The sequence below is a fragment of the Melanotaenia boesemani genome, chromosome 16 (assembly GCF_017639745.1).
Source record: "Melanotaenia boesemani isolate fMelBoe1 chromosome 16, fMelBoe1.pri, whole genome shotgun sequence".
In the NCBI taxonomy this organism is placed as follows: Eukaryota; Metazoa; Chordata; class Actinopteri; order Atheriniformes; family Melanotaeniidae; genus Melanotaenia; species Melanotaenia boesemani.
The window spans coordinates 21,373,638-21,392,255 of record NC_055697.1 but is presented as its reverse complement, the minus strand read 5'-3'; the positions used below and the strand labels follow the sequence as shown (position 1 = coordinate 21,392,255).

The 18,618-nt window shown below is 40.5% G+C and overlaps 1 protein-coding gene across 8 annotated transcripts in view; it reads right to left on the bottom strand.

The window, feature by feature from the left end:
- Positions 1 to 979: 979 nt before the first annotated feature.
- Positions 980 to 18,618, bottom strand: part of LOC121656166 (ankyrin-3-like) — a 129,715-nt gene continuing 112,076 nt past the window's right edge. For all 8 annotated transcript variants that reach the window (XM_042011237.1, XM_042011236.1, XM_042011242.1 and 5 more), the window contains 9 exons: positions 13,138 to 13,212; positions 12,348 to 12,479; positions 10,884 to 11,027; positions 7,147 to 8,608; positions 6,803 to 6,965; positions 6,491 to 6,568; positions 5,813 to 6,142; positions 4,876 to 4,967; positions 980 to 3,023 (listed from right to left, as the gene is read on the bottom strand). In XM_042011237.1, the coding sequence (XP_041867171.1) occupies positions 4,896 to 4,967; positions 5,813 to 6,142; positions 6,491 to 6,568; positions 6,803 to 6,965; positions 7,147 to 8,608; positions 10,884 to 11,027; positions 12,348 to 12,479; positions 13,138 to 13,212 (2,456 nt within the window). In that variant the 3' untranslated portion in view covers positions 980 to 3,023; positions 4,876 to 4,895. The remainder of the gene's footprint in view (positions 3,024 to 4,875; positions 4,968 to 5,812; positions 6,143 to 6,490; positions 6,569 to 6,802; positions 6,966 to 7,146; positions 8,609 to 10,883; positions 11,028 to 12,347; positions 12,480 to 13,137; positions 13,213 to 18,618) is intronic.

The window sequence follows — 18,618 nt, the reverse complement described above, 5'->3', positions numbered from 1 at the left end:
TGGCATTTAAAGTTGGTCAAATCAAATTAACCTCACAAAAATGGAAATTGGGCAAACATGATAGAATGTGGAAATCATTGCTGTTGCACTTTTTAATGAAGCAGCAACAGAAATTCTTCTATCATCAAAATCAAAACTTAAAACAACCTGGGAGGGGAAATTACTTTCATATGCAGCAGAATAGTTCAGTTAAACCAGAGTACATGCAAAAAGAAAACATAATGGTGTAAACATGTGCTCTGTATTAGTTTCTTTATTTTAGCTTTAGCTAAAGCTTTGGCATATGTTAAAGAAGCCCTTGGTAATGTAACTGTAATTTGATTGCATATTTTTCAAATGTGACCTGACCTGATTATGTTTGTAAATTAAATCAGCATTTTTTCTACTTATATCACAGCTTTAAGTACCATAAAAATGTCTTATTTAAATCCAGTGGAGGGATCATTTTCCCATGATGACAAGGTATATGGGCATGACAGTAACATGAGAAAAACACGCTATGTGATTATTACCAGCCTTATTATTATAATTATTAGATATTAGAATATTTCCCAGTATTTTTAAGTAAAAACCACTACATTAAATTGGACACTAGTTATTTTTTTATATAATTGTAATACAGTACCTAACAATTTGTCTGAAAGTAGTTTGTATGTAAAAGCTAAAGATGAACTTTGTAATATTACCATCCAAACAATTAATTATGAAAGGCTGGGAATACTTCTACTAGAATAAAATGAATGAATAATTCATTAACAATATACACACACAGAACCATTTCTGCATGGCCTCAAAGGCCAGTCCAAGGATACACACATGAGGCGCTGGAGAGTTTTGCTCAAGGATGATTTGCTGGGGAAGAAATCATTGACGGAAAAGTATTTCATCTCATGAGGTCACTACATCTCAGTACTTACAGACTGAAAAAGAAATGCCCAAGGACACAAAAGACAAGAACAGAAACAACCATGCTGCGAAATCATTGCATTTTTATTTATTTTTTTTTATTTTTAATAAGATTTATTTTAAAGATGTCTGAAACATTTGTGGTGGCATCATTGCTGCTATAGCCCCTAAAAGACCTTGAATAACCAAAGTGCTAGAATAGTTACATTTCAATGGCTTCACTCTGTTAGTAAGAATTGTACATCAAAAAATCTGCTCAGGTGAAAACACATATCAAACAAAATTGACAAAAATTGATAGTTCAACCATATCAAAGGATCCTCTACCCCCTGATTGACATAGTCGTAGAAGGGGATGTGATTTAGCACCCTAACTGACTTCCGTTAACCCCCCCCCAAAAAAAGAAAAGAAAAATACATAGTTTTCATGTCCACAGCATAGACATCAGCAGACTGAGCCATTGCTTCAGTAGAACACCACACTTGAACTACATGGGCATCTAATGAAAACCAATACAAAGATAATTCCTAATGCAAAGTAAAAAAAAATGAGTGAGCTAGTGAAAACAATTCTATTTGACACTGCATATACAGACTCTCAAGCCTAAAGAGATCACACAGTTTCAGAGTTAAAACACAATTTATTTAATGCTTAAATTATTATTTTGACCATCCAGTGTTTTGTCATACATTATGCTATTTAGAGCTACAATCAAATAATGTCTTTATGTGACCTTAATGTGAGTAGGCTTTAAATTAAGTAGATACTTCACCAAAAAACCCAAAGTGAAATGCCCCCGTTTTTCCTTTAATACCACAGCAGCCGTTAGAAAACCAAATTGACACACTGCTAAAATGACTACAAACAGTCTAACAGTGTACACAGACTCCTACACCTTAATAGCCAATACACACAGTACAATTATAATTTTACAGCGAGCCAGCCTACTAGCATTTACATTCAGATCACTTCATCCTTGTAGCAGAAGCTGCCCTCCAAGACTTAACACAGACAGACAAGACATTACATCCTCCACAAGCTATAGAACTTTTTTCATTCTCACCCCAGCATGATAAATGCTTTAATGGAGTCCTTTTTCAATTCAAAATATAAAAACGGTGACAAATGTTTGGGGATATATGTGTATAAATAAAGGGTTTTATTTCTCATTGAATACAGTGTTTGCAAACTTGTAAAAATTGTACTTAAAATAATGTGAACAGCATGCATGAAAATATGAGTACTCTGAAAGGCTGTTTTTTTTTTGCAGGATTAGCTCAATTCCCACTTTGGGAATTGTGATTTTTTTTTCCTGGAAATTTCTTGTGAAAATCAAACCTGCTTTTTTCTTATACAAACATTATACCTGCTCTAATAATTAATAATACAAGAACTTGTGAAGTTTCACGCAAATCTTTGAACGTGGAACTGTTTCAGTAAATTACGAAAGCATTTGAAAAGATCCTTTTCCTCAGTGCATTCTCACCAGTAGCATCCCCTTTCTTAAGAATTATACACACTGTAGTTTTATATACAGAAAAAAAGCTTTTGTTTTAGTTAAGTTTTTAAAAAGGAAGGAAAAATATCCCAAAAACAATTTACATCCTGACAGCAATGGGTTCAAGAAAAAAACTATAAGGCGAGTGTTGAAGTTGGGTCAGAAGTGTTCCATTTGATGTTTTTGTGTTACTGTGTCTACTTCATTCTTTCCACCCAGCATGTGGATTGAGCTCTTGTGCCATCTTTGGTCACAGTTGCACCTGTGTGGAGTCTTTGCCATTATAACAAACTCCCCAGAAAAAAAATAAAACAAAAAAGATCTCAACCCACCAGTGGACCCATGGCACGTATTGTTTCACACAAAACAGGAAGCAGAATCACTGTCCACTGGTCCACCACAGTCAGAGAGTGAGAACCTCCCGGTTCTTTGATTGACCAGGAGGGAGTTTTTCATGCTCATGCGAAGGTCAGAAGGGTTGACTCCTCTCATGTGAAAACCTTTGTTTTTGTGAAGCAGAAAGTTGCACACTGGACCTTTGCCTTAACCGCAAACACTGGAACTCATCAGCCCTTAGAATGCTTGTTCCCAGGACATATCTAACTTGGTTCTTGTAAACCTGTAAAAAAACAAAAGAAAAAAAAAACAACAACACAATGGATCAAATATTACAATGTACTAAAACAATTTATCATTAACAAGCAACAAGACTTTACCTAAAATATACATATAGAGTTAAACTTTTAAAAAGGCATAGAAACTATTCACCAGACATCATGATAGTGATATTTTATTTCTAAATCAGTTGTGTAAAGACAGGATGATTCAGTGCAAACATAACTGTGAGCAGCACCAGGGATTAACAGTCTGGCCAGTGGGATAACAAACTCTTTTTGAATGCTACAATGCTGTTGTGAGTCAGGGATTTAGTGGACAAAAACAAGCTAGGAGTGTATCGGCAGGGCAATATAATGCTGAGGCGTGTACTACCTATCTGCCCTGTTCTCTTTGTAACTGTTCACTATTCACATACACACCGAGGGCAGCAATGTTGCCAAGGGATAAGCGGGATCAGACCGGCCAGCCACTTACACCAAGTGTGTTCAACAGCGTGACAGAACAACTGCCTTTTTAAGCAACATTTGGTGTTTTATTTACTTTCTTTCAGGGGGTAAATTGAGAAGATAAGTACAACTCTAACATGCTAAACTATGAAGAGGTTGAAGGTTTTTTTTTTAACCTTTATTTAACCAGGAGGTCCCATTGAGATTCAAAATCTCTTTTTCAAGAGTACTTTAGATGTTTAGATTCTTATCTGTGATCTGATTGGTCCCAAATTCTTTTTGATGCAAGCAGAAACATATAGAGTTGTTAGAGAACAAGGATGGTACTGAGGCTTGATGTTAAGAGTTAGATGGAAAACTCATGAGAAAGAGGCAGCCGAGGGAGCTTTCATCCACAGAATCTCTATGGCACTACCAACTGGCCAAGTACTCTGAAAATCCATGCACAAGTGTATCTATGGAAACCAAAGCTGTGGACCAAATGATGGTCCAACTAAATGATTGCCTTTGTTCCTAATCTTTTTTTTTTTTACTAAGACAAAGATGCATATCCAAACCCTCAAAATATGGATGCAAGGTGATAAAAAAAAACACAAAAAGGTGTGCACACTGTATAGCTCCACTTTACTGCATCATGGTGACATTCTTTAGCAATGCAACAATAAATGCAAGTTTAGGTTTATATTAGGTACACGCCCTCTTCAGAGACAAGTGGATTTTTATATAGTTGGTTGTTTAAACAGCTTTTGTCCATTCTGAAGACTTTTTCTGGTAAAGTTGTACCTTTTAAAGAAAATTTATAGGCCCCTTTTCAGCACTCAGATCACTTGATCATGGGTTGTATACCAGACTGTAGCCAGACATCCTATTTCATTTTTATTTTCTAGATATTGTCTGTAATTGAGTTGTGTACATAGTTCTCTTCTGTTTGCATCTACATTTTTCTTATTGTCATTTTGACTTTGTCTAATGTAAAAAAAACAAAAACAAACTGCTTAGCTCATCTTTGCAGCATAACTACTGATTGCAAAGTAAACTAACAAGATAAAGCTGTTATTCAACGGGAAACTGTTACAGCATGCAACTCCCCCTAACCTAAAATGGAAAAATGTGGCTTTTATTTGAATTTTTTTCCATTGTTGTTTATGTATGAGACTCAGTGTGCTGCAAAATAAGAGAAAAGGACAGCAAAACTTTTTAACAGCACACATTTAGACCACATTAATGGTACCCCAGTTCCCTTTAATGTTCCTTGTAAACCACAACAGTGAAGCTGCATGCAAAACAGAACTGTTATCAAATTAAGCTTTATTAATACACCTATACATGTCTGCTGTATAAATGTATATAACAAGAGGTACATGTTGGGACATGCACAGATATGTTAAAGTCAGTAAGATATTGTACCTGCTAGAGCGCAGCCATCCCTACGAGTGGTGCTTTTTATCCCCTGATCTTCTGTCATCCTTTCGCCGGCTTTTCCTGGACAAGTCTCCTTGCTAGAAGAGACAAACACACACACAAATGTGGTTGAAAGTATGAAAATAAATTACAGCACAAACCAAGGAAAAGAGCAGAGATCCACACAATGCAGCAACAGCAGTCTAAACTCAAATGACTGAATTTCATGAATTTATCATTTACAATTTGACACTAGGTTAGTAGTAGCTTAGTTATAAAAAAAATATATAATTAGGACCAACACCACACACCAACAAGATACCTGGAAGATGAAAAAATATGCTATAATGACAAGAATTAAAAAACAGAGTCACAGCACTCGTTAGTCATCATGTTGACGAATTGGTTAAATTATTTAAAGAAAATTAAAACCACACAGTCAGGAGCAGCACAGTCAGCGTCCTCCTTTGTATTCAGATACAAAAGAAAGCACACTGTCAAAACAAAACATGCAGGGGTGCACTTCAAATGGCTGCTTTTGGTTTTTAATCATATTTGCTCAAAGGAGAGAAAATGAGGACATTTATCTTGAGAGAATTAATCTGAAAGAAAACATGATTTACCCTATTTCTATTTCTGACTTAAAGCTGCACTCAAACAGAGGTTAGAGTTCAAATTAGCATCTTCAATCAGTTAATCTAACCATGATCTACCTATTAATATTCACCGTAAATAATAATTTTTATTTTTGCACAGAATAGAAGTGCTTCTTACTATACATGTCTTTTTATTTATATACACTGTGATAAATCCCAACTGCAGCTTTAAGCCAACATTTTGAGCCAGCTGTTCCCAGATTAAAGTCATAGCTATTGGTTTACTCTCACAGGAAGAAAACTGTATCCCCATAAAGAAAAAAGTGAGAGGTAATCTTTGTGCCAACCTCTGACCCATATTCTTGCATAATGGGGGAGTGCTGAAGGTCCCTGAGCCACCCGTCACCTCCTTGGTTTTCTGGTGTAGGAGTTGATACACGTCGAATAACCTTCCTGATCACCTGCCCGAGGTAGAAGGATGTTGACAGAGGGAGAAAAGATCTGAAGGTGTCTGCTTTTACAAAAATAATTAACCCTCTCTCCTTGTGATATTTCAGGCTGAAATGAGACACAGGTATAAAGCTGCACATTACTTTTCTACTGACGAGGTTACCATCTTGGTCCATGTAGTGTTCCTCTGTCACAGACTCGCTTGGGATATTCTTTGCTTCTTCTCCCTGCAAGTGTTTGTGGTTAGCTCATGAAAAAAAAACATTTTTTTCCCACTTCAAACAAGACAAGAAAATAGAGGAAGAATTTATCCCCAGTACCACACTGAAAGAAAACCTCAAGAAAGAAGAATGTCCATGTCAGAAAGAGGCTGGGTTAGTCTTCAATCACCAACTGAGACAGGGTCAGTGGCACATAAACACAAATATGTGTGGACACATATCTACACACAGATGGAGAGCAGAGCTATCTGTACACCAAGCAAAACAACTACAGCCCACACCAGACTGAGTAGTCTAGACTAAACCAAACCAACCCAAAACCCAGCCAGCCTACACTCTAGGCTTTCAGGGTACCTTTAAAATGAGACGACGTGTGAAGATTCTGGTGGTTACGGTCTGTTCTTCCTCTGATCCGGAATCTACACTAACCCGCTGCAGAGTAAGGTATTATTAGAGTATTACACAATAGATTTGTTAGTTCACAGAATTTTGCTGATGTCCTGGATGTGCTTTATTTCCGTGTTTGGCTGTATTAAGGAAAAAAAAAAAAATACAAACTTGTACCAAAGATTTTAGGGGTTTCTCCCACAATAACAAAATGCAGCATAGTGTTTCATATAGAAAACAAGATTTGGATATTTACTTCTTCCACCCTCTAAAATTTACCTGGACTTTTTTCTCCGACACTAGTGCTCCCTCTTCCTTCTTGCCATTTGATGATTCAGATGAGCCGTCCTGAGGTGAGTGCTTTGAGTTATCGCCGTTCTGTCGCGACCTTCCTGATTCACCTCTCGACGAGGAAGTGATGGAGTCACTAGAGTTCTCTTGGCTGTTAGGTAAGAAAAAATACAGCATTTTGGTTAAAATGTAATGCAAATGAAAAAAAGTCTGACCAGATTTAAAAAAAAAAAAAAAGGTAAGATAAAAGTTGTCAGTTGTCATATTTCTGGAAGAAAAACCACTTTGCTAGGTTTTTTTGTTTGAACAGGATAGTTGTATAATGATTTTACCTTTCCCGTCTGTCGAGCAGGTCTGAGCTAACACTGCGGCCTGGCGTTGGTGGCTCCACATTGACACTGGATGAATCGCTGTGCCAACCTGAAAGTGAACACAGGTCTTTTTCTGCTTGTTCAACCTGTTCAGGACTCTCCTGATCCCTGGATTCAGTCTTCTCTTCCTCCTCCTCTTTTTCCTCTGAGCCTTCTTCTTTCCTCATTTCCTCCAACAAGGTTCCTAATGCCTCATCTGGGATTTCTTTGCCTCCCTCCTCCTCTTCGTCCTCATTGGATCCAGACTCACTGGGCTGGAGTTGCCCAAGTGCCTCCACCCAAGCCTGAGGGGAGAGGTCAGGTACGGTCTGGTCCTCAGCTGCCAGGTCCACTTCTGAGGTCACACAAATATCTTTTTCATCTTTAAACTTCAGTTCTTCAACAGTGTCATCCATTCTGTCTCCTTTTTGGACCATTTCCCCACAGTTCCTATCAACGTTTTGAAACTCGAGTGTTTGATCAACACCCTCTTTGAAAGTCTCTGTGTCTTCTGCACCTTTTTCTACTTCAGGTCCAGTTTCTGTCAGACTCTGGTGCTCTTTTGAGACAATCTGCATATCTTTACCTTCCTCTTCCTCACATGCTGCCCTTTTAGATCCACCCTGACTAATGTCACACTGCTCATCTATCACATCTTTGTCTTCTTCTACAAACTCTTTCTTCTGTTCCACCAACATATTTTTCTCTGCCAGCTTAGACCTGTCTTTTATAATCATCTCACACTTTCTTTCCACATTCTTTATCAAGTCCTGCTCTACCCACTTTTCCACTAATCCATTTCCCTCAGATAACTCTGCTGCAACCATCTCAACAACTTTCTGTATTTCTTCTGTCACTACCTTTTCACTTCCTTTCAAACCTGCATCCTCTTGAACCCCATTGAGACCTTCTATCTGTATTCCTCCATCTCCCACATGTACTCTTTCAGGTGATGATGGGGTTATTGATGACACCGATGAGAGTGAAGGGGAAGATGTGGAGTATGCCATGTCAATGTCTAATTCACACATTGCTGGAAAGGTGTGTGACCTGGACTTGTGGGTGGGCTCCATTTCTTGAACAGACTTGTCCTCCTCCTCGCTTAAAAGCAGCTGGTCGTTCAGAGCAATGTGAGGCTTTCTGACCTTAGGGGGAAGAGGATCAGGGAGTTCAAAGGCAGAGATGGACAGGGCAAGCTCACATGGTCTCGGGGGGCTTTTAGGGGGGCTGTCTGGGTCTTTGTTACTGGGCTCTATCTCCGGACTCCAAGGCGAGGGCTGAGGCTGGGTGTCAGCCTGGAAAGGGGTGTTTGGTTCTGGGTAATGGTGCTGCTGATGGTGGGCTAGGGAAGGGTTGGGAGTGATGGGGAGTTCAGGCTCCAGGAAGTAGGGGCTGGAGCGCAGTGCAGCGGGGGACTGCAGCTCCGCTAGAATGCTCTGATAATCTGTAGGTGACAGGATGACAAATGTACGGACATACAAACACAGAAGCATGCCACAAAAGAATATAACACAATGAAAAACACAGAAACCCTACCACAAACAGCATATGGCATGAACAATGACAAAGACTGAAGTGTAAAGCATGTATCCAGGCAACCACTAGCTGGGATGTAATATACTATATCTATATATAAACAGATCCTTTATAATAACAGTATTTACAAAATCAGTATAAGAATTTTCCACTAAATTAATATTTCACACAAAATAGTTGTTAAATAATATAAAACATGCTGCATTTAAAGTGAGTTGTTAACTGACAGATTTGATGTGGTAAAAAATTAAACACATTATAGTGGCCACATAAGGCCACATGAATAGCAGCCAGGGTGCTCTGTTACATGCTCACATGAAATAGATGACAGATGAGAGATGCGAAGAAGAAAGGGTCGAAGAGAAGGAACTAGAAGGAATAGAGCGAGCTAAATGAATATTTCCATTTTAGAAGGATCAATGCGGGTTCGAGCAGGAGGTGGGGTGACTGAGGGTGTGCACGTGCACTGGCAAGCGGGGCAGGGAGAGAGGGAGCGGAGAGGAGGGGAAGAAGGACCAGGGCTGGGACAACGGGACCCTGAGGGAGAGGTGAGAGGAAGTGTACAAATAGAAAGTGGAGAGACAGGGCGGGAGGAAGAGTAAGTCAGCTGGGCCACTAAAGAGTCTTTGCTTGGAGAGGTGGTAACAGAGGGTGAGATGGTGGATTTGGGTGAGGATGGATTAGGTGAAACCGATGTGGTGATGTGCTGAGATAGGCTGGGGTCATTAGAGGCGGGTATGAGGGTGAGGTCTGTTAGACTGCTGGCTACTCTCTCGGGGCCATTGTTACAGGACAAGTGAGGTGATGGTCCTGGTAATGTGAGGGAAGGGGTGACCGGGTCTGATTGTGATTGGACTGAAGCAGGTGTAGTGAGAGTGGGGGAGGCTGGGACAGATGTGGGAGAAGTTGGAACAGATATAGCTGAGAAGGGTAAAGGTGAGTTAGGAGTAGGCGAGGTAGGTAAAGGAGAGGTGATGAGGGGGATTGGGGAGGACAGGCGGGATGAGAAAGGGAAAGCAGAAGATTGATGAGGGTCTGCACAGTGTGGGGAAAAACAGGGGAGGAAATTGGATTGTTGCCGGTCAAACGGTGCTGAAGGTGCCAAGTCTTTGAGCAAAATAGAGGATTCATAACTGGGAGAGCGGAGTGGGGAAAAGGGACGGCAGTTAGGAGTTGCAGCAGGTGTGAGGGGAGTGGGTGGAGGAGTTGGTGTTGGAAAGATGGGACGTGTCTGCACAATGAAAGCAGCTTCGGTGGTTCTGGGAGTTAAGGGGATAATCAGGCAAACTATGGAAATGGAAAAAGGAAAAATACATGCAGAAAAGAAGACAAAAAGAATGATAAAATTAAACAGAGAAAGAGAGGAAAAGGACACACATTTGCAAAAGACTGCAAATATAAAACATGCTGATGAAAATGAATAAATGCAAATAAATTAGGAGCAGGCACATGTGGATGACTCTTAACGTGTTAAGAGCTGTTATGTGCCGTGAACAGCACTGGGTACTGCTGAGGGGAGGTGATGGGATGCAGAAGGAGGAGGAGGAGGAGGAGGAGGAGGAGAAGGAGGGGGAGGAGGAGGCAGTCTGGTTTCACAGGGGAAGAGATGCTCTCATCTATCCAGGGAAGGCTCAGAGGAACTGGAGGAGAACTAGAGGAGCTCAACTAAATCAACAGAGAAAAGCAGACTCTACAGGATTATATTCTTTCTACCAAAGTCAGACATTACTGAAAAACATTTAAAGCCATCTGTAGTATGCAGCATGCACTTAGAGAGGGATTTTTAGCTGTAAAATTTCTCATTTGTGACAACTGGATACAACATGTAGAATTTAGTGATGAATAAGCCCCAAGCATGACCTGGTATAGATACAAACTACTAGAAACCAAGCAAAATAAGTGTTGCTGTTAAAATATTAGTTTTTTCTCAAACTAAAAAAAAGCAAGTAGGTTTGAAATGTTGAATAAGTGTCATTGGAAAATATTCTGTAGACACACAGAAATTAGGAAAGCCATTGAAAAACAGTCAAGATCCAGTTGTCCAAACAAATTTCAAATCTGATAGTAAATCATCTACTTCTAAGAGTTGCACTTGGCCAATATGTATACAATCCATGCACTGGCACAACAGACAAAGGTAGCAGGGGAGAGGTAAAAGGTCAGCTAGTAAAGCTAAACTTTACCATCAGCCTGATCCCGGAAAACAGCGTTATCATCGGCAAAACATCTTGTGCCTGAAATGTTACCATAGTCAAATATTGGGCCCTCCAGTAAAGTCACAATATCCATCCGATTGACTTTGGTTAGCACTGCAGTTAAGGCATCCGCTGTGGAAGAAAATAAATCAATTTTAGTTGAGTCTCCAGAAAACTATTTTACCAAGAAGTTTTAGTAAAATTACTTTTCTGCTCAAAATAATTAATCTTGAATGAAAGCATCTAGTCTAGATCAGTGATTTATAAAACAGAGAGGGAGTGAGGAGGGTAAACAGGAGGACAGTCAGAAAAGTTACTTTAACAGATAACAGAAGCTTGTGAGATAAATAAAAAATATTTTTACAAAGTAGTTTTAAAATTCCAATTTTTAAGGTAATGACAGTCTATTCATATAGCAATTTTCATACATTTTCGCTCAAAGTACTTTACAGAGAATGCACAGAAAAAAGAAAAAAAAAAGCCAAAAATGTCACTCTGTGAGGTAAATAAGATAAAAATTAGGTAAATAAGATAAAGTAATACAATAAGAGACTAAACAGGGTTTCTAAAAACACTAAAGCAAACTAAAAGCAGGAAAATAAGACGAAGTAAAATTGAAAAAAAAAATCTTAATACACAAATAAATACAATATTTTCAAAAAGAACAAAATACAACTAAAACGTCACGTTAAAAGGTTGGATTTTTAGTTTTGTTTTAAAAGTTTTAATGTTTTCTACTGTCCTCAGGTCTTCAGAAAGGTTGTTCCACAAACATGAACCAAAGAAAAAGAAAGTTCTTTCTCCATGTTATTTAGTCTTAATTTTATGAGTGTATAAAAAAGAAATCCCTGTCCTGAAGACCTGGGGGTTCTAACAGGCTTATAATATAAAAGCAGTTCAGATAAACACTCAGAACTAAAACTAATGAGAGCCTTAAAAGCCAGTAAAAGAATCTTAAAATCTGTCCTGAAAGTGACAAGAAGCCAATGCAGAGATTTTAAAGCTGGTGTTATATGTGTGGTCCAGGTCAGAAGCTCTGCAGCTGTGTTCTAGCAGAGCTGCAGGGATTCAATAGTTTTCTTTGGGAGACCAGAAAGTAGAGCATTACAATAATCAATTCTGGAAGTAACAAAAGTGTGTAAAAGTGTCTCTGCTTTAGCTTGAGAGAGAAACTGTTGTACTCTGGCAATATTCTTAAGATGATATAAACCAGTCTTAGTTGCATGCTGAACTAAAATACGTATCTAATGTGTCTGGATAAAAAATAACACCAAGATTCTTTTAGGCTTTAGAAGGATTCAATGTGAGTGATTGTAGAAGTATTGACAGTTTCTCTCTCTGAGCTTCATTACCACTGACCTAAATCTCAGTTTTGTCCCGGTTTAGCTAATATGAACCTTTAGCCTCCAGTGAAGAGTACATAAAACTTTTATTATAAAAAAATAGACTTACTTGTAGCATTTTTTCCTTCCCGACTGACCCATTTCTTAAGAAGCATGAAGCTCTGTGCTGTGAGAGAGTTAGGGTTCTCTAGTCTGATGTGGTTGATCTCATCCACAGTGAAGTTCATCTCCCGAGCCAGCTCTGTGATGGGATACAAAAAGCAACTTTAACTTACATACTTGATGTTTATTGGTAAACATAAATAAATGAAAGGGGCTGAGACATTTAACAGACTATTAAGACAATCCCATTTTTAATCAATTATGTATTACCTATAGTTAATGATCATAAGAAAATCTAATTATTTTCAACTTTTTCTTTTCTTTTAAATGACCTTTAGCTTGGTGTCACAATGCATGAGACTTAATGCCAATATCCACTACAAGGACTAATTACTACTGTTAAGATAAGCGCCCTAGCTCATCTCTTCTCCCCCACCATTGAGGTTGTATAGCAACATTTTCTAGATGACAGAACTGTCATCTAGACAATGAAATATATGACAATTTAGCTATAATGCATACTCACAAAAAGAACCAAAAATGGCACTGAAAAGTCTGTATCAGAGCTCAGTATGTAATTGATAAATTGACCGATGGACTGATAGTGTATTTTCCTCTGACTTAGCAGGAATACATGTCAAAGTCTGAACCACTTTAGTGTGGAGATTTGGATTTGCCCATAACACAGTACAGATGAACCAAATCATTCGTAGGGTATTCATTTAGCCTCAAGATGGCAGTAAACAACACTGTTTAAGACTGACAGGACTTCTGGGAGACTTTTATCTGATTCTCACCTGTCCAGCTCAGACCCAGGTGATCTGCAACAATAGCCATGCGCAAGTCTGTTCGCTCACATGGACTCTGAGGACCTGGTGAAAATACAGGACAATGACAAATTAATATAATTCATTTTATACATCCCCTGTACAGTAATGTAAGAGAAAAATAAATGAGTAAGTTTCCTTTTCTGGCCACTTAGTCTCTCAACTTTTAAATATGTTTTTTTGGAATTAATAAAGGGCTCACAGCTGCATCTTAGGATTTCTGTCAGTTTTAACAGTTATGCTCATATATGCAGTTTTATTAACATTTATCATGGTTGCACTTAATTAGTTAACTTTTAAAATATTTTAAGCAATATAGATGAATTCAATTGCTTTCCAGAGATGGCAAGAAAAGGATATTTCATACTTGAGACATTATGGGCAACTTAAATGTGTCCATAGAGTAAGTGGTGCTCTGTGACTGTTTGTGGTATGTATCCTCTAAGCAGGCAGTAACTGTCATGAGAACCACACAAAACACAACATAACATGACTCTCAAGGACAGACTCGTAGCTCTACAAATCTAGGGTGGAAAAGTCTATGTTAGAATCTAAAATGTCAACATGCAAAGACACTTTGTGTTTTTTTTTTTTTTAACATTAGTTAGTTTCAATGACAATAACATGACAGATTCTATAACAAACTACTACAATAAATCCATAACCACCCTGCACAGACAGATGGACAGACCAGGGAATAATCTATACAGGGGGTTGGTTGTGCCAGTGACCAGCCATTACTACTGGCATGCTCACTCCCTCATACGGACGTTTTACAGGGTTGAAAGAGGGAAACAGGAGAAAAAGAATCTTGCAACATGGACAGTACAGTACACAATACATCAATGACAAGAAAAGAAATTTGATGACAGCTACTGTTCTGAAGAGAATATGTAAACACGCCACAGGCATTCCAGTCATTAAACGATCACAACGATGTCATGCAACTAAAAGTGAAATATTCAAATATATAGATGTATTTTAAACATAGTGTGAAAGTTTTACAAACTAGGCTTGATCTCCGCGATGGGAGGCGTTCGAGACCCTGTGAGTCCCTGACTGCCCTCCTTCCCACCAGTCCGCCTACTCCTCCTGCTCCTCTCACTGCCGGAGGCCCTGTCCGTCGTCGCCACCTTTGCCCTTACGGACGCGGCCCCGGCCTCAGCCCTCGAACCTCTACCAGACCTGGATGAGCGAGAGGGCTGGGAGGGCTGGGAAGGCTGGGAGGCGTCCGACAGAGAGGTGCTCCGGGAGGTGCTGTCTTCCTCCGACTGCTCTGTCTGCGTCTTTTTCTCCTCGTCTGACAGGCGGTCCACCAACTTTAGCGTCTCCCCGCTAATGTCTTTAAAGTATTCGATGGTGCGTTTACAAATCTCACTAGGGTTATCATGTCTGTCCTGCCTACTTGCTCCTTCACTTGTGAAACTGCTGACCTGAGGCCTGTCCTTAGGTGGGAGTCTTGTGGGCAACTGTATGGCTGATCTCTTTGTGTTCAATGTCTTCATTGGCTGTGAGGTAACTTGAACTGAAATAGGTGAGCTAGCTGGGGAAGCAGGACTACTTTTCTTAACATCCTTGACTGGTATCCTAGATCTGGGTTCTACTTTGGCTATGGCTGGCTCTCTTTTCCTGACCTCAGCTGTTACTACTTGTTTGGGCTTCTGTTTCCCAATGGCTGTTCCCTGTGTATGAAAGGTCCACCCTGATGCTTTCACTGGAAGTCTTGACTTGGGCTGCTTCACTTCATTTTCTTTAACCGTTTCATTTTTCTGCTCCTGCACTTGACTGCTGTTGTGGACTTCCGCACTTTCATCTAAATCCCTGCAGCAGAGTGTTTCTATCCTGCTAGCTTTCTGAAGGGTGGGCTCAGAGGAGGACTGTAAATTAAAAACCACACTACCACACTGAATGTAGTTGGCCTGAACACTGGAGGACTCGAGGTTATTGTTGTTGTTGCAGTTTTCAGAGGGGTGATCTCTTCTTTCTAGCCTTGGATCAGTGTGACTGCTAGACTGTTTATCTGTACACTGACCCTCTATACTAACTCTCTCTGGCACCATCTGACTCTCTGACATCTCAGTTTTGCATTCAGTGAGATCCCCTGAGTCTTTCTTCACAGTTATAGAGGCAGCTATGCCCATTTTAATAGGAGTGCGTAATTTGGAATCAACCTTAGAGGCTGTGATTGTACATGAGGAGGCAGTCTCAGCTATGGCTTCACAGGCGGGGGCATCAGTACCAGCATAGCCAGGGTCACTGCCAGGCTGTGCAGGGTTGCATTTTGCTGTAGTTGCTGCTGGTGTTGCTGATGTAGTGCTGCTGTCTAAGGTAGTATCTACAACCTTCCCCTTTCCATCTACTGTGGATCTCTCCCCTGCTTTTGACTGAGAGGAAAGTACCCCCAGGATCTTGCCCCCTCTCCCCTTTTCCCCTGTTTTAGGGTCAGAGGAATGCTCACCAATCTGGAAAAACTGAAGCCTCTCTTCAACAAAGTCCCGCTTGCTCATGTCAATAGCACCACTGCGTGTCATCTCAAACATCTTCCCTTCATGGAAAGGGAAGGGATTAGGCTCACTAGTTGGTGTGCTCTCATCAGTTGGTGTTCGAGCAGGGGTTGTGTCAGGTGTAGTAGCCTGTGACTTGTCCTCCACTGATAAACCGAAGGGCTTGGGGTCCTCCTCTTTTGCTTTGGACTCAAAAACCCCTTCGTTATCAACTCCTTTTGTGGACCAGGGATCAAAGTCCAGACCTTTGGTGGCAACAGTTTTAAAGGTTGAGTTAAGCTCCTCTTCAAGTTGGTAGCCAAAGTAGTTTTCTCCAAAACCCTGTCTATCTGGATGTCTTCCTTCGAGGGTGTAATCTTTTTCATCACCACTACCTGTTGCTGCAGATGCACCATTTTTTGTCTTTCCATTATCGCCCCCATCTTCGCACTTCTCTTCCTCTATGACTTCAAGCTTAGACTGACCAAATGAGCGGTCAGTGTTTTTTCCATCATTAGACAGACTTGAAGTTTTAGGGTCCTCACTCAGTCCATCATCCTCATCCTGAAGGTCATAACCATCTAAAGAGTCTATTTCAGTTGCATCTGTGTCATGGGAGAACTCAGCTGTGGTTGCTATGGAGCAGTCAGTGATTGACTGGTCATTGCCATTTTGTTCAAAGTCAGCATCCTCCCCCTTTACAACACCATTAACCCCAGACTCTTTATTATTTCCATTTTTCTCTGATCTTTTGAGTTTCTGACGTTTTTCTCCTTCTTCCTTCATTTTGAAGGTGTACTTTTTAATAGGGATGGGATGGAAGACAGACTCATCATCGCTGGAGTCACTGTTATCAGCTCCAGGGGGAATTGGGGAAGGAGGCTGGACCCTGATGATTGGCTCAGCTAAGAGGTGCCTATCATGCTCCTCTTGGAGGTTCACCTCCATCATCTCTGTTTCTGCCTCAGAGGAAGCACGTGAACCCCTTTTCTCAGGATCAGACTGCTCTGCCTCTAAAGGAGGAGGTGGTGGAAATTCTATATAAGCCACTCTTTTGTCCTTTGACTTCCCTCTGTCTCCACTCGGCTTTTTATTGTGATTCTCAGGGGAAGCTGGCTTGGATCTCTCTTTTGAGGGCTCTTTGTAGATGAAGGTCTTTCCCTCTGACTCCTCAGATTCCTCTGGGATAGGGCTAGGCATGCCAGGCATGAAGCCTATCACAGAGTCTGGCGTTCTGGAGGTCAGACTAACTTCCTCTGAGCTGGGGGTCTCGGGGGTAACAGGACTTTTCCCAGAGCTGTCCATGAAAGTCACTTGTTCTAGAGTGTCATCTTCTGGACTTCCTTGAGGAGATGGAGACTGCTTTTGCTTGACAGTGTAAAATGCCCCCCTAGTCTCATGCACTGTTCTACTCTCATGGCTTACTATCTTTTTGTATGTTCCCAGCTGTCCTGAGGCTGTTTCCTTCTCATACTGCTTCCCTACTTGAATGCTGACATACACAGGCAAGGGTTTAATGTCTTTGAAGCCCTCAGTGACAACAACAGGAGTTACTTGATCCAAATACTCTACTTGGTCACCATCAACACCATTACACACTACATTTGACTGGCTGCTCTCTGATGAGCCTGTGGATTTTTCTACTGATGATCCACGAGTAGACTTATTGGATTCAGAGCTACTGTGTAACCGATTTCTAGCTAAAGTAGGTGTATGAGACCCAGACTTTTCACGAGGTTCATCTAACCTTAAAGATGTGGATTTGCTATTTTCTGAGAAATTAGATGTCTTTCTTACTGGAATTTGCGATTCCGAGTTTTTTTTTAGACTATCATTGCTATTTGGACTTTCTCGAACAACAAATTCTGTGTAAATTACTTTCTTAGCTGTTTCTTGTCTTTGGGGTTCACTGTTATTGCGATCTTTTGTACTATCATGGATAGAAGAATGAGAAAGTTTGGGAGATTGGGGTTTATAGTGTCCATGCCCTTGGCTCTCCCATGTTCTGAACAACTTGTTCTCTTCCTGATCTTTTGCATTAATCTCACGCTTGGGTGGAAATTTATTTGACTCACTCTCCAGGGATTTCCTCTGACTTCCTGGACTGTCTGGTGCTTTTGGAATATTAGAGCCAGCAAATACCTGATACACAGGTAGCTTAGTTTCCTGGAGTTTTCTGACAGGAGGGTTTTGATTTTGAACACCCTGATGACTCCTATCTTGCCTTTGAGCCTCTTGCTCAAACTTTAGCCTCACTGCACTGACTTTGGAAGAACACATTTGGAAAGGTTTTGGACTTTCACCTCCACGCAATTTGCAGTCTCCTTGTTTTCTTGGGTCTGCATCACTGAACTGCTGCAATACTCTCCTTTCAGGACTGCTGGGTAAACTGGCACATTTTCTGTCACTGGAACCAAACCTGTCTCTTAGCCTTTCTCTGCTCCACTCTTCCCCACTACCACCACTTCTATAGGAAGACCTCTCCGGACTACTTTGTGTTGAACTGGGCCCTGATCGTGATTCTCTGAAGTCTGGTCTGCGAGATTTTTTCTCTGGAGATGAGAGTTCATCATTGAGTTGTTCTGTTTTATCCCGAAAGAATTGAGATACCTCACTTAGTTTTTCCTCTGCTTCTTTCACAGTCCTGTCCACTCTGTCCTCATACATAAGCTGTTCTCTTTCCTTACTCTGAGCATCATCAGACACTCGCATCCAAACAGACTGCTTTGGGCTACCAGGCTCAGCGGAATACTGGAGAAGTGTGAGTTTGTCAAAAGTATCATCAACATTTGCCATTCGTCCGGATTTGTCAAAGACATTTCTTGATGACCTAAAGACATACTCTGTTCTGGGCCCCACTGACCTACCCTCACTGTGACTGCTTCGGTCTGGTGAGTGGAAACGAGACCTATCTCTTAGATACTCTTCTGTGTCAGAATGAGACTGGTCAAATTTCTCAGAAAGTAGC